Genomic DNA, 13,707 nt, shown 5'->3' with positions numbered 1-13,707 from the left:
TTTTTTTGTTGCTATAATGGTATGCTGGTTACTGTTGATGAAACTAACCATGTTGATCGTTTTGTGGTTTAATTGCCTTAAATGGAAGCCACATCAAGTGAGTCAGAAGAAATGACTCGTTACGAGTAAGGAGGTTAAGTATTTTTCAGAAGTATAATCATCGGAGATGAAAATCTTGCATTAGTGATCTTAGATTTCTCCGCCAATTGCCAATTCATTTTGGATTGAATGCTCATATTTTAATATGGTATTGAAGCATGCTATTCACGTCACCCAATAATATATATTACTCATGCATTTGGCTTGAGTGACGCCGCACATGAAGAGGTTTTGTGATGCTCACATTTTACTATACTTACTCATATCTGCCAATTTGATTTTACAAACTAGTCTACCGCTTATGATATAAGTTCTCCAATCCTTTAGCTTTGTGATTTTATCGCACAAAGAGCAAGTACCCCAAGAATAAGTTATCTGTTTCATTTTGCAGCAACATTACAAGATTGATAGAAAGAAATAAACAAGTTTGACTTTATAAATCAGAAAACTCTGCCTAAACGACTCAGTTCACACTTCATAACATAAATATATGCAGGGGAAAGAAAAGCACAATACTAGGTGACACAAGTTTCCCTCCTGGACGAAAAAAACATTCGTCTGAATCATCTCTAAGAGGTAAAACCATACAGCAACCTCACAAGGTAATGCATTCGATCAATTTCCTATACGCTTGCCTTTGTTTCTAGCCAGCCATTCAGCCCTTCTAATGGCCCTTGCCCTTTTCCACATCTGAGCATTTCTTATCCTGGCAAAAATCTTCCTGATCTGATAGAGCTTGTGAGATTGTTGAGCAATTACATTTGCAGTTGAGGGACTCTGGCTCAGAACTATATCGTACCCATCACCGAACGAGTCCATGCCTTCAGTGAGAAGTTGCCAGAATAGGCCCCCAGCAGCTGCTCCTCCTCTTCTTGCTGAAGAGTATATCTTGGAATACACAGTGTTGAAGAGCAAGTCTCTTTGGTAGGTGTTGAAACTAGGATCTTTCCAAGATTTCCCAAATTCTGTGATGAACACCGGCTTTCGAAGAATGTATTGTGCATCTTGGATGTGGGTGTCGAGCCAGTTGTTCAAGAAAGAGAGCTGATTTTGATCATTTGAGCTAGACAACCTGCTCATGCAACACATGGTAAAAAGACACCAGTCAGGAAGTTGAACTAAGGAAAGCTATGTTATAATTGACAACATTGAGCCTTATGAAATTAAGTACTAGTTATATGCATTTGAAAATGGACATTAGAGAGTGTTTTAACCTGCACTAGGTCTTTTTACTTATATATACTCTTTTATGGGTGATGAAAGTTGAAGAGATCCTGCAAGTAGCATATTTACCATTGATCAGGATAAGAGTGAACTGTTGCAAAATCGATGCCGGGAATCCGATTGTTTGCAATAAAGTCTGTTCCTATATTGAAACCAGGGTTGAGTCTCATCCTCTGAGGTATTGCTTGTCCATAAAATCCTTCTAGACCAGCTTCCAGCAAGTGGTTTCTGTCTATTGATTTCACATGAGAAGCCATTTCCATTATCCAAGCCTGTTATGAACACCAATTAGTAAAAATTTGGCATGAAAAGAGTGCAAAATAAAGAATAGCCATCCTAAAAGAGCAATGCATAACAGATTTATAAAAAAAAAAAAGGAAGCTGCAATTAGTAATTAGTTAGCTCTATACATCAAGATTTTGCCATCTGTACCATTTATTCATAGACTGCTGTTGGTTAAGGCAGAGAACTAGCCTTGTTACTTTCCTAGGAAACTTGGTTTAGTAACAGATTAAACTAAAAAAGAAAGCAAATTGAAGATTCTTAAAAATTTCCCTGATATTGAATATTGATATGCAGGATGAAATTAGATAAAGAGCTTGTTTTTAACCTGAACAGTCCTTCCTGAAGGATCTGATGTGCATCTAGGCTCATTGATAAGCTCCCAGGCCATAATTGTTGGGTCATCTTTGTAATGAACTCTAGTATAGCTGTTATATCTGTTAAGAACAGTCTGCAAAAAAGTTTATTCAAATTAGAATTGAAAAGAAAAGGCTCATCATAGACTGTTATTCCTCCACAGAAATCATTTCCAGACCAAAATGAATAAATAAACATACTAAAATCCGATAAGAATCATATAATATGCACTTTCACTTACAGTTACATGGTTCTTGTAGTAACCCTTAACAACAGGGTTTCTATAGAAATCATCATCAGATGTCAGGTAATGCCCCTGACTTCTTGCCCAGTTCACATACTGCTTCCTTCCACCAAAGCTCTCATAGTTGTTCACCAAGCTTAATATCAGCTTAATCCCATACCTTCTGGCCTCAGCTATAACAAAATCCAACCCCTTCAAACCAACACAAAACAAAATAAGAATTGAAAAAAGGGTTCTAAAATCACCATCAGTGCAATATTTAAAGATCTAAAAAAACAAACAAACAATTAAGCATAGTGTGAGAGGAACCTTGAACATTTGCTCATTGTAGGAGCCAGGGGAGTATTGAAGAGGCCTGTAACCTCCATCACTGAAAGCCCAAGTTCTAGCCACTGTGAGCCCATGGCTAGTTGCTTCACGAAAAACAGATGAAACTTTGTACCTCTGAGATGGGTCAGAAGCCACATACATCAACCAGTAGCCATTGAAGCCGTTTGCATAGTATGGGCTACCATTCAAAAGAAAATGCACTCCCCTGGTTCTGATGAAGCCATCACCTGCTTCAACATGGATGGGAAAACCTTGTTGGTGGATCAGAATAGCTAAAAAAAGAGCCAAAGCTAGATGCTTCATCTCTCTTAATGTGGAGCACCGAATCCTTAGCTAAAGGAAGTTGGATAAAGCCTGAAGATGAGAATTGTCTTCTTACAACTACAAATAAATAAAGAAAAATAAAACAGTAGTCGACACAAGAGAGAAACTGCCAATAACTAGTGCCCCTTTGAGCTGAACAATCCCGAAAATGAAACTACCTGTGCCCTGATGGTAAATTTCTTAACCCAAATTTACTCTATGCACAGCAAATAAACTTGCCTATCTCACGTTTCACATACCTTTCTCTCGTCTCTTTCATCACGTGAGAGATAAAGAGAAAAGGAGTATAAAACATGTTACATGGAAGTTTTACTCCTACGCACAAGCCTTAGCTTTAATGCAACATTGCAGGGCACAAACCATTTAAATTTTGGTCCTACTCATTCCCTCAGCTACCTGTTCCTAGCTGCAAGATCATGGTGTGATCCTAAAAACTGATTTGCTAGACCCCTTGATGTACTATGCTATTTAGTGCCCTGTCATAATTAACGAGAAACCAAGTTCTTACCTTTTTATGACCATGGAACTGCATGCCCAACATGTGGGGTTCCTTGGAAAAGAAAGAAAAAGTACTCAAATCAGTTTAACAGAGCAATGATGTTCCCACTTTCTCCTTTAGGTTAATTTTACCTAACAAGCTCATCCTCTACAGTACTTGTTTCATAGTAGTTGTGTTGCAAGTTTCAATCTTTTTTATGCACTAAATTTGTGGGATCAAATTCTAATGCTGGAAAAGAATGAAAAGCACTAAAGCTTGTTTCCCTTTTCGTTTAACTCTTTGTCCATGGCTAAATTTCCGATCCTCAGATGAGTGGCCATGATCTTGTAAACCCCGTGAGCCCTACATCATCAATTGCGTAGAACAGAACAAAAATGGTAGTTTTGGCTGTTGGGGTACTAATTCCTTCTTCAATATTCCATTTTTTAACTTTTAATGTGTCTATCTAATCCAACCATACGCATTAACATTGTTGATGTTGCATTTTTAGTCCATGTGAGGAGAAGAGAAGCATCTAATACCCTTTTACATGGTCCTACTCTCTTTTTGGTGTTTCTGGGATGCCACATTTTTTTTTTGGGTAAGTCTTTTCACTCAGCATTTACTCTTTATCTTCTGACCGACATTGAATTGGCAACATATGCGGATCTTGACATGGTGGTGACATGTGGCATGCCAAATCCGTGGCTGGCCATGCACTGAAAGTGATGAGGCCTGTCATCATGCAACCATTTGAAGCATCCCATGTTCTAGAGAAGAACTTATATGAACCGACAGTGACTAACACTACAGTGGTATCCTTAATATAGGAGAAAAACTTGGTTGCAATGGGAATAATACTATTTTTCTATTCCAGCCAATAATGTTATGCCACGTGAAAAACTTATCACACATGTCGTAGCATTATTGGCCGGAAATAGCAAAATAATGTTATCTCCATTTCACGCAAATGTTTCTCCTATTTTAGGTAAGTTTTTTCCATGTTCTGGGCCATTCTGCGTGTGTTTGCTCATTGCAGTAAGCACAATACTAACATGCGCATATGGAGGTAAGCTTCACAAAGCCTGGGCTGAACAAGATCAGATTCCAAAACTAGGCTTAAAGCTTTCTGATGGGCTGCCAATGAAAACTGAAACTTGCCACTGGGCTCTCCTACTCGCATCATAAATCCATAGAATTGCTCAAGGCCCAAGGCTCTTTGAGAGAGAGAGAGAGAGAGAGAGTTCTGCAAATAACTAAACCTTTTTTTGGGGGGCTAATAAGTAACAAAATCTTGGCCTTGGGAAAATGCCATGCCATGCTTACAGGAATGCTTGAAACTATCTTCCCAGTGAGATTACTACTACACCTTACTCCAGCCAACAAAAAGAAATGGGAGGCATACATGCTAATCAACAACATCAAAACCATTTCAGAGATGACATACAATCATGGAACTTAAATGATACGGCAATCCTCACTTGTGTTCTCCACTGGCCGACATCATAATGCTTGAATTTGACCTCCATAGCCATAATTCTTCAAAAGCACTTCATCTTGCCGCCAGTTCTCTTTAACCTTCACTTCAACCTGTTCAAAGCGTGAGTTATTTTATAAATTTTCTATATAGGACACAAAACCCAGTAAAAGTGTGTGAAGATAATGCAGCAGCTGAACAAGCCATAATGACAGAATGCACAGAGTGCAGGACAAAGCCCAATTAAACGAAATTTAACGTAGTTTATGCAGAAAGATTCCCAAAGATTGTCATGGTATAGCTTGGCACCTCCAGAAAAACTTTCTTCTGTAAAAAATTTTCTATGTCAAGTCGTGCAGCTGTTGCAAGTAGCTTCAGAGCTCTCCCTTCCTACAATAATTCAGGATACAAAATCAGTGATTGATCTCTCCCTTCCTACAGTGATGGCATGTAAAAGCTCTATAACTTTGTGTGATACATGTCTTTGTGCAAACATATCACATATGCACCATATTAAATCTTTTATCAAGAAAATAAAAATAGTTAATGTCAATACAGTTTGCATGTCTTTTTGCAAGCATGAGCACAACACATTTGAAAATTTCGTCTTCCAGCATATTAATTCATAATGGTTTAAACAAGCCAACAAAATACTACAAAGGTTAACTACTTACTTTGCCAATAACAATGATCTTCTGCGAGTTCTTTTCAACGACAATTTCCACTTGTATAAAATCTTTTGCCGTTGGCCTAGTTTTGTAGCTCACGACATTCACCTGGAAATTTAATAGAAAAAAGAGCAGAGAAACTAGAAATATTATAATCCTTTTTCTTTTTCCCTCTAGGGATGGGGTACTCTTCCTCACAAGCCAAATCTTTTGAGCTTCTCAACTGCATACCTGACACACATAAGGAATCTCTTTACGGTATTGCATAAAGATCTTTTCTCGAACAATTTCAGATACAAAGAATCTTTCTGGGTGCTCACTGACAATGTCCTGAGAACTCATAGAGAAAGAGACCAAAGATAAGTATTTCCAAACATGAAAATAGCACTTTTGGATATTTTTAAGAGGTATTAATTTGAAACAACGAATTTGAATATGGAACGGATATTTGATCATGCTTCAAAGGAACTAATTTTCAAAAGTTTAACACCAATGTAGCTTTCTTCTTTAGGACGTAAAGCATTATAAAACCAAAGCCAGAAACTTTACAATTGAAGCAACTTGCTCTTGTTTAATTTTATGTAACCCTTATAAAGCGATGTATTGTAGAAATGGTCTTAAGACATTCATAACCTTCATGCAATTTCTGCACCCGACTCCTAATGGTTGGGATAAGGCAAGAATAAAACATTGGCGACCATAAAACAGGAACACCATTCAAGACTTTAGTTTCAAAAGGAAAGAAAGGTAACCATGAACCTAAAACATGAAATTTGAAGTACCTTTGGATAATATGCTGGCCCAAAAGGAAGTTTTGATAAAATCCAATGCTTGACGTCTTCCACTCCCTGCCCATGTTTAGCACTCACAGGTATGACCTCATCAACGTTCGTAAATTTCTCATACCACTGCAAAAATGTGATTCTTACTTAGGCTTTTTAAAAGTAGCTGAAACAACAAGATCCAGAATTACATGTGTAATTATAAATGCCTACATAGATATAATTTATAAATAAACATATACTGACCTCTAGTTTCTTTGCAATTTCACCAGGTTTAATCAAATCCTTCTTATTCATCACCAGCAAAGTGGGCGGCAACCTATCTGCCTGGTTACCAACACCTTCTTCCAACACTTCATCGATCTAGAAACGAGAAAATTATCTAAGGACAAGAGGAATAAGTTTCATATACAATCCTACAAATGAAGAAGCATACTTTTTCAGGCACTTTACATGCATCAACAAGAACAAGTACACAATCTGCATTAATGACAGCACTGCGAACATTTTTCATCATCATAGAATCCAACTTGTGCATTTTCTTCTCGATAACACCTGGTGTATCATAAAGTATCATCTGCAAACAAATCATTATGTCAAAGATATCATCACAACTCCAGAAAGCATCAAGAAGGTACTACTTGTGTCCAAAAGAAGATTTGACTAGTCGGCTCTAAATCAAACGAGATAACTAAAACCCAGGACCATAAACTATCCTTCACAAATTTAAATCTTGAACATTAAAATATGAATACAGAAGCAAAAACACTGCTCGGGAAACCACACGTGGGTATTCCCCCAACCTCAGAAACTTTACCATAGGTACCATTTCCTCTATGTTTCCTTTTATACATTTCTCACAGTTTTTCCATAAGAAGTCAATAACTTATACAAAATGCAACTGAAACAAAACAAATAATAATACCAGCTAAAATTTCAACCAAAAAAAAAAAAACCCAAACCTGATAGTCTGTGCCAGAACATATACCAAGAATTCGATGCCTTGTAGTTTGAGGTTTATCAGTAACTATGGACAACTTCTGACCAACCATTTGATTTGAAAGAGTACTCTTTCCCACATTTGGCTTTCCCAGAACAGCCACATACCCTGCATTTGACTCAATGAAATTCACAACTACGAAACAAACACATAGCCCTTCAAAAACAAAATTAAAGAAAGCCCAGAAGAGACTTTTACCACTTCTATGGTTAGGGTCGATGGCATAGTCAAGCTCCTCTATCTCATATTCATCGAGCAAAGCCATGCTCCTGTCAGGCTTCTCACTCAGAGACAACAATGATGACTCGTCCTCCGAATAAGCGTACTCTTCTTCTTCATCATCTTCAGCTTCTTCTTCTTCTTCTTGGCCTCGCTGTTGTTCGCTAATCCAAAGCCGTTGTTTTGTGGTTGAAACCACAAGTTTCGAAGTCCTGTTTATTCGATTCTTAGGCTGCTGCAATTGGGATTTTCTGGTAACATGAGGAAAAAGAGTCTTTTGGTACTCTTGGGTTGTTAGGAAATTGGAGTGGCAGTAATGGGTTAGAGAGTTCTCTCTGCAAAAAGAAGCGGACATGTGTAGAGTTAGCTCCATTGTCGGAGCTCCAGTGTCTCTGATAACTCTTCCACTCTGTTTTATCTTCCACAAGTGGATAAATTTGTTGCGACGTCGTTTGACCCTTTTTTTTTCTCCAGTTTTTCTTTATTGTCTTTGAATTTGACCTCGTTACTTTACTGTACCCTAAACCATAAACTTGTCGTTCATTTATATAATAATATTTGATTATCACACTAAATATGTAGTTAATCCATCTCTCTCATGCAGACAATCTTCGTATTAAACTCAGAAATGTATATATTTTTGGTGATTATAACATACCTTTCAAGGTTAGGCTAAAACCTATGAACCACAAAAACGCTCTTCGGAAACCATCTTGATATATCAAACAATTTAAAAGATGGGGCAAATTGACGACATTCATAGACTGGACTACTTTTATTTACAGCTATTGCACAGCTATGGCATAACTGAAAGTGTAATTAAGTTTTGGTTTTGATATTTGGAAACACTTGCATTCTTATGTTACAAGAAAGAATTGATAAACAAAGGGCAACCATCATCAGTTTAACTGGAAAACTGCATAAACATATAGCCGTATTCGAAACGGGCAAGTGAAACTGCATGATATAATGGCATTTTCCCGTAAGTTGGAATTTTTAGATAGGGCTGTGGAGCACCATGAAAAGGCACATTTCAAGTTACTAGGGCACCAAGAAACTGATACCTGTATGTTCCTGTAGCCTGTTATGAATTTTCAAAATACCTTACACTTAACAAAAATAAGTAAATCAGAGCAAAACTTAAATGGCAGCAAATTACGTGCGCATAAACGGCGTATAAACGCTTCAAGACATCCTGAAGCTGAAATGTAGACTTTAAACAATTCTGATCCTATTCATGATCTATAAACCTTCCCAAATGCCAGTGACGGGCAAAACTTGAATTATTTTTGTAGAACTGTACATCCTCAGATAAAATGAAACTCTAACTGGTAAAAGAGCAAGAGAATGTAATCCACAAAGGGTGTGGAGTATAAAAGACCTTTTATTCTCTCCTTTTGTTAAATGGCATAAGGTCAGGTTGCTACATAAGGTGATTATCATTTGCCTGCATTATGACTCTCAGGAACCTCAGAATCGTAGTTTGGTGATCCCCTACCAGACGGGATATAAGAGTATGCCAAGGCTGCAGTACCAAGAGTTAAAGCAGCAGCAATCGAGCCCCAGACCCACCTCTGTCTTCTTTCCCTTCTCTCCCTGTCACGCCGTGCCAGCTCTACATGAAAACAAACAGAAAAACATACATGAGATAATAACGGGAGGCATATCCAACAGGACCTAAACTACAGTTGGAAACAGAGAACTTGCACTAATGCACATTGAGTAGGGTATGGATGCACAGGGGCATGGTAGTCAATATTTGGCCACACAGAGAAAACTGTTAAAATTACGTCCATAGAGAAGTTGCATTTTGTCAAGGACTGGGCTGTCCTGCTACTTTGAACCCGCTAACTAATGAAACAATTCGTTCAAACCTACAGAGGGTTACAGGTTAAGCATGGGGAAAATTACAGAGTTCAACTGAAGCGGACCTTGTGAAGGATTATGATTTAACGACATAATGTCGTCTCTAAAAGGGAACTAAAGCCTTAGTAATCAAGAAATAAACAACTGCATAAAGTATAAAAATCTCACCGAGAACGTCCTGATTCCTCTGAACCATTTCCTGATTCATAGCCTCATAATTACGGAGTTTGTCCACCAACCGAGCAATCTCAAAGTTCTTTGACTCAACCTGAGCTTCCATCTCCATCTCCATCTCAGCCCTTATTATGCCCCTTCCAATAGAATTTGATACAAACCTAGCAAGATGAACTTGTTGGCACAACTCTTCTGCAGGATCAGAACCTAGTTCCTCATGCCCTGCTGCAGCAGTGGGATCTGCAGGGAGTGTCAATCCTACAAGAGATAAATGTTGCCTAATCCTCTGCCACTGGTTTCGCAAGTTATTCAAGGATTCTTCTGCTTGCTTCCGCTTCTCTATTTCCATCAAAAGACTCAATCTCATTTCACGTAATTCAGCTTCAACATCAGAAATGGAAAGCTGCTGCCCATGCCCACTCTCAGATGAAAGTTCTATACAAAGTAACAGTAAAAGTAAGCTTTACTGAAAACACAATCACTGATAGTGCACATGTAGAGCAAGGTGGATTACCGAAAACTGAAGAATAAAATCTACAAATTTGGGAAATCCTTTTGTAATTTATAACCAAACTTCAGAACAGGAGAAACTAGGTGGACTTATAATGCATAGGATATCACACATGCAGAACATATGCACAGAATGCTATACTTTAATTTCCCTTCTATGCCATTTCGAAATTTCACATACTCTGATATTTCAATGGGAAACAGCATGTTTGTGCCTTTAATCATAATTAGAGACTTAGTGCTAATCTCACAGATAATGCAACATTTATAGGCCACAAAAAGATAGGGATGTCATTTTTCGGCAAAACACGAAAAATTAACATTCAACATGACACAGTAACACAACTTGAACCCAATACAAAATTAACAAGTTCCGATTTACTATTTTTTTTGGGTAGGACAAGTTAGAGTTAGCTAATGAATCCGAAAATAACACAACATATTTGAATGCCAAATGCACTAGATTAATTATGAACATGAAATTCCTATTTTGACATGAGATCTTAACTAGTATTGTTTGAAGAAAACATTTTATCTTTTTATTTTATTTTATTATTTCTTTCATTTTCTTGGTATTGTATGAGTTGTTTTAGAACTATATTTTCTTACCCTTGATTTTCAACTTTTGCTTTTATTTGGATCGGGTCATTTTTACTGTATGACAAGTATTGAGTTTGGTTTAAGGTGAAAGGATCCCAATCTTGAGTTTCTAATTCATGAAATATGTATGTCAACCAAAACAAGACAGTTAACAAATGAGTCAAGTTAATTTATTGTCAAGTCATCTAACATGATTAATTAAATAGGTAGAGTTACAGTTGACGCTCTCAACACAAATCCAAATTGACATAAGAGCTGAAAACGATATGATACCACACAATTGCACAAACCTACATATATATAGAGAGAGGGGCAAAGAAAAATGCACCAAATTCTGTGTACTTAAGACACCAACCAATGGCAAAACCAGTATGTTCCAATCTTCAATCATGATGGGCAATAATTCTCGGATATATGGACATAACATAATCAAGATAGTTAAAACATACAAACAAATGGAAGGAAATAAATTTTACCAAAAAAAAAAAGCTACATACCATCCCAAGCATCATAGAACTCCCCCATGGGTGTACTTGTCTGCGCAGAACGCTCTGCCCCAGCATTTACCTCTCCATCTGTGTAACTTGAGACACTCATGGAGTCTTTTGGATCAAAAAAATCTTCACGGTCACTATCTCTTTCTGGAGTCATCGCAGGTTGCTTCCACAAATCATCATCCCTATCCGAATCTTTACTTAGTTCCACGTTACTGCTTCTCTTTTTCGACTGATGGAAGCTATCTGCACGCTCACTACTACCACCCAGTTCCACATTACTGCTTCTCTTTTTCGACTCATGGAAGCTATCTTCACGCTCACTACTACCACCCAGTTCCACATTACTGCTTCTAAATTTCCCATTACTTGTCCCAAGCTTCCCATTGCTGCTTTCAAAATGATGAACGCCATTCGAATGTTGCACTTCAACAGGCTTGGGAAAAGTAAAAGTAGCTGAATCATCCACAGTTGAACTCGACAACTTGGGCTCTGCATTGTTGACATCCCCATTGAGTTTCTCTTCATTTCCGGCCTTCTGGTGTATGGACACGTCCTGCTCGGAATAACTCTTGAGAAGGCGAGGGCCTCGGCGCTTGTGGTTGATGATGTAAGGCGAGGGAGGGAAGGAAGTAGGTGAATCAGGGAGTGGGGTGGCCTCAGGAGTAGTATAGAGGGCTGGCTTTATTGGAGGTCGATGAAGCCTGTTCTCCACAACTGAGGTACTGTTCCTTCTCTCCAGCTTGGACTCAGGAACCGGCATTGAATTTGAAATAGGCTTGGAATTCGGAAGAGAAGACATGTCAACGGATTTGGAAGAAGTTCCAGGTTCTAATAACCTATCTAAAGCTATGACAGTGAAAGTCGGCATGGCTCTGCATCACCATCATCATCAAACGTCCAAATCAACAACAACAAAAATAAAACCCTAGCTGTTATTACCAAATCAATTGAACATCCCAAAACCAAACATCTCTAATTCCTTTAATTGCTAGGAAGCTAGTAAAAACCTAAAGCAAATATTTTTTTTCCTTCTTTTTTTATATATCCGGAAGAAGTTGGCGGTCGGTCGATCAAAACATACAAAATAACCACACACAAAAATAAACATATAAACCGAATCTGGAAGAGCGCAAAGCTATGTTTGGTTCCTGAGAAAAGTCAGAAAAGCCTCCCATTTTCGTGGAGGCGCCGATTCTCAGCAACCAAACACGAACAAAAATTCAAAAAACTAAAGCAAACAAGATTCAAAAAGGAAAAGTAGAAACAAGAACAGAAAACGAAGATCGGAAATAGAACAAAGGCGTACCAGTGGAGCCGAGGAAGGAGGAGAGAGTGAGGGGAAAGCGGTTCAGGTGAGAGGAAGGGAGGGAGGGATGATGCAATTGCAATTGCAATTGCAAAGCACCATTATCGAGTTTCTAGGTATTTATGGGCTTTGATATTTTGGGGTTCGCCAGTCATCACCACCCTTCTTCCATCACCGAGATGATGAACCTCTCCAGGTTTCCTGTTTTTTTTTTGGGGTAAATTAAATTTGTTTTTGTCTGAATCTCTAAAAAGGCTCTATCGCAACGACCGCCTCTTTTTCTCTGTGCTGCTTAGCTATTTGGTCTCGCTCACACACGGTCCCCGCAAATATTTCAAACGCCTCTTTCCTATTCTTGGAGGCTACGAACGTCGAAGTGTCCACCAAGATTTTGCTTCTTATATTATTTATTTAATTCAAAATTCAAGATTTTTTATAGTACAAACCACGCTGTTAACTATTTTAAATATTTTTTTTAGGTTGGAAATAAATGAATCTAATTTAGGAAGAGGTAAACTCGCATTTGAGAGTACAAGAGAAGCGGTCTCATTATCCTAGCCAACTCACTGAACTTATATGTGCAAAATTCAAAATTAGATTAAATTAAAACTAGCCCCTTAGAACACGCGTTGGTTTTTGTTTTGAATCACATTTTAGATTGAAGAAAGATATAAGGGATATGATTGTTGTTTTTTAGGAATTCAATTTTTGGGTGGGAGGTGGTATTCTAATTCCTGAAAAACTAACCCATTAGGAATTCATATATTTTTACCCATTGTATTCTCACACAATTTTAAAAATTCCAAATTTATTATATACTTTAACCTAACAACGAGAGCATTACCATAAATGTCGTGGTGGCCGTGACACAGTCGCCTACAAGGTTGCTTATGTGTATTGTATGACGGAAAAGCCCAAAGCATTCGAGATCCTTCATGTGTTAATTGTGTTCCACATGGCAGGGACGACGTCGTTTGTTGTTGCCATTTCACTTATTTGAATGGGGCCGTGTGTTTGGAGGCGGTTGGCACTTTGGCGGGGTCAAGGTTGAGACTTTTGGCTTGGGGAAGACGCTTGAATGAGCACGTTGTTAAGTGGGGAATCAGTCTTATAGGCTTGTTCTTCTTCCTTGGTTGCTTTGAAACATCAACGCTATTTTATTTTCCTTGGCTTTCACTTAACTCTCTTTTCTTTTCTACCGTATTTAATTTTTCTTTGAATGAGAAGAATGATAAAGTTTGGTAAAGTTACGATCCAAAAATCAACTAAC

At 38.0% G+C, this 13,707-nt stretch overlaps 3 protein-coding genes across 3 annotated transcripts; all 3 read right to left on the bottom strand.

Moving 5' to 3' along the window:
* Nucleotides 1-509: 509 nt before the first annotated feature.
* Nucleotides 510-3,068, bottom strand: MAN7 (Glycosyl hydrolase superfamily protein). Its single transcript, XM_021978493.2, has 5 exons — nucleotides 2,516-3,068; nucleotides 2,204-2,398; nucleotides 1,934-2,056; nucleotides 1,393-1,595; nucleotides 510-1,171 (listed from the first exon to the last, which is right to left on the bottom strand). Exons 1-5 carry the CDS (start codon nucleotides 2,837-2,839, stop codon nucleotides 715-717), a joined length of 1,302 nt encoding a protein of 433 aa, XP_021834185.1. The 5' UTR covers nucleotides 2,840-3,068; the 3' UTR covers nucleotides 510-714.
* A 1,514-nt stretch (nucleotides 3,069-4,582) lies between these two features.
* LOC110773986 (GTP-binding protein Era-like protein) lies at nucleotides 4,583-7,908 on the bottom strand. The gene is made up of 9 exons (XM_021978504.2): nucleotides 7,464-7,908; nucleotides 7,228-7,373; nucleotides 6,702-6,842; nucleotides 6,512-6,628; nucleotides 6,266-6,391; nucleotides 5,715-5,813; nucleotides 5,490-5,591; nucleotides 5,125-5,205; nucleotides 4,583-4,928 (listed from the first exon to the last, which is right to left on the bottom strand). Exons 1-9 carry the CDS (start codon nucleotides 7,855-7,857, stop codon nucleotides 4,842-4,844), a joined length of 1,293 nt encoding a protein of 430 aa, XP_021834196.2. The 5' UTR covers nucleotides 7,858-7,908; the 3' UTR covers nucleotides 4,583-4,841.
* A 607-nt stretch (nucleotides 7,909-8,515) lies between these two features.
* On the bottom strand, nucleotides 8,516-12,791 carry LOC110773969 (bacteriophage N4 adsorption B protein). The gene is made up of 4 exons (XM_021978480.2): nucleotides 12,438-12,791; nucleotides 11,132-12,003; nucleotides 9,519-9,959; nucleotides 8,516-9,099 (listed from the first exon to the last, which is right to left on the bottom strand). The coding sequence occupies exons 2-4, from the start codon at nucleotides 11,997-11,999 to the stop codon at nucleotides 8,924-8,926; spliced, it is 1,485 nt and encodes a 494-aa protein (XP_021834172.2). The 5' UTR covers nucleotides 12,000-12,003; nucleotides 12,438-12,791; the 3' UTR covers nucleotides 8,516-8,923.
* Between the last annotated feature and the right edge of the window lie 916 nt (nucleotides 12,792-13,707).

Source organism: Prunus avium, chromosome 7 (genome assembly GCF_965620075.1).
Source record: "Prunus avium chromosome 7, drPruAviu1.hap1.1, whole genome shotgun sequence".
In the NCBI taxonomy this organism is placed as follows: domain Eukaryota; kingdom Viridiplantae; phylum Streptophyta; class Magnoliopsida; order Rosales; family Rosaceae; genus Prunus; species Prunus avium.
This window is presented reverse-complemented; position numbering and strand designations above follow the sequence as displayed.

What these genes read in the sequence shown, in the direction of transcription:
- LOC110773969 (XM_021978480.2), bottom strand. Translation starts at nt 11,999, where the DNA reads ATGCCGACTTTCACTGTCATAGCTTTAGATAGGTTATTAGAACCTGGA. An exon ending in GTTCTATGATGCTTGGGATG is followed by an intron (nt 9,960 to 11,131) that starts GTATGTAGCTTT and finishes TACTTTGTATAG; the next exon opens with AACTTTCATCTGAGAGTGGG. An exon ending in GAGGAATCAGGACGTTCTCG is followed by an intron (nt 9,100 to 9,518) that starts GTGAGATTTTTA and finishes GTTTTCATGTAG; the next exon opens with AGCTGGCACGGCGTGACAGG.
- MAN7 (XM_021978493.2), bottom strand. Translation starts at nt 2,839, where the DNA reads ATGAAGCATCTAGCTTTGGCTCTTTTTTTAGCTATTCTGATCCACCAA. An exon ending in ACAATGAGCAAATGTTCAAG is followed by an intron (nt 2,399 to 2,515) that starts GTTCCTCTCACA and finishes GTTGGTTTGAAG; the next exon opens with GGGTTGGATTTTGTTATAGC. An exon ending in CTTCAGGAAGGACTGTTCAG is followed by an intron (nt 1,596 to 1,933) that starts GTTAAAAACAAG and finishes TGTTCATAACAG; the next exon opens with GCTTGGATAATGGAAATGGC.
- LOC110773986 (XM_021978504.2), bottom strand. Translation starts at nt 7,857, where the DNA reads ATGGAGCTAACTCTACACATGTCCGCTTCTTTTTGCAGAGAGAACTCT. An exon ending in CGACCCTAACCATAGAAGTG is followed by an intron (nt 7,374 to 7,463) that starts GTAAAAGTCTCT and finishes AGTCAAATGCAG; the next exon opens with GGTATGTGGCTGTTCTGGGA. An exon ending in AGAAGAAAGTTTTTCTGGAG is followed by an intron (nt 4,929 to 5,124) that starts GTGCCAAGCTAT and finishes CGCTTTGAACAG; the next exon opens with GTTGAAGTGAAGGTTAAAGA.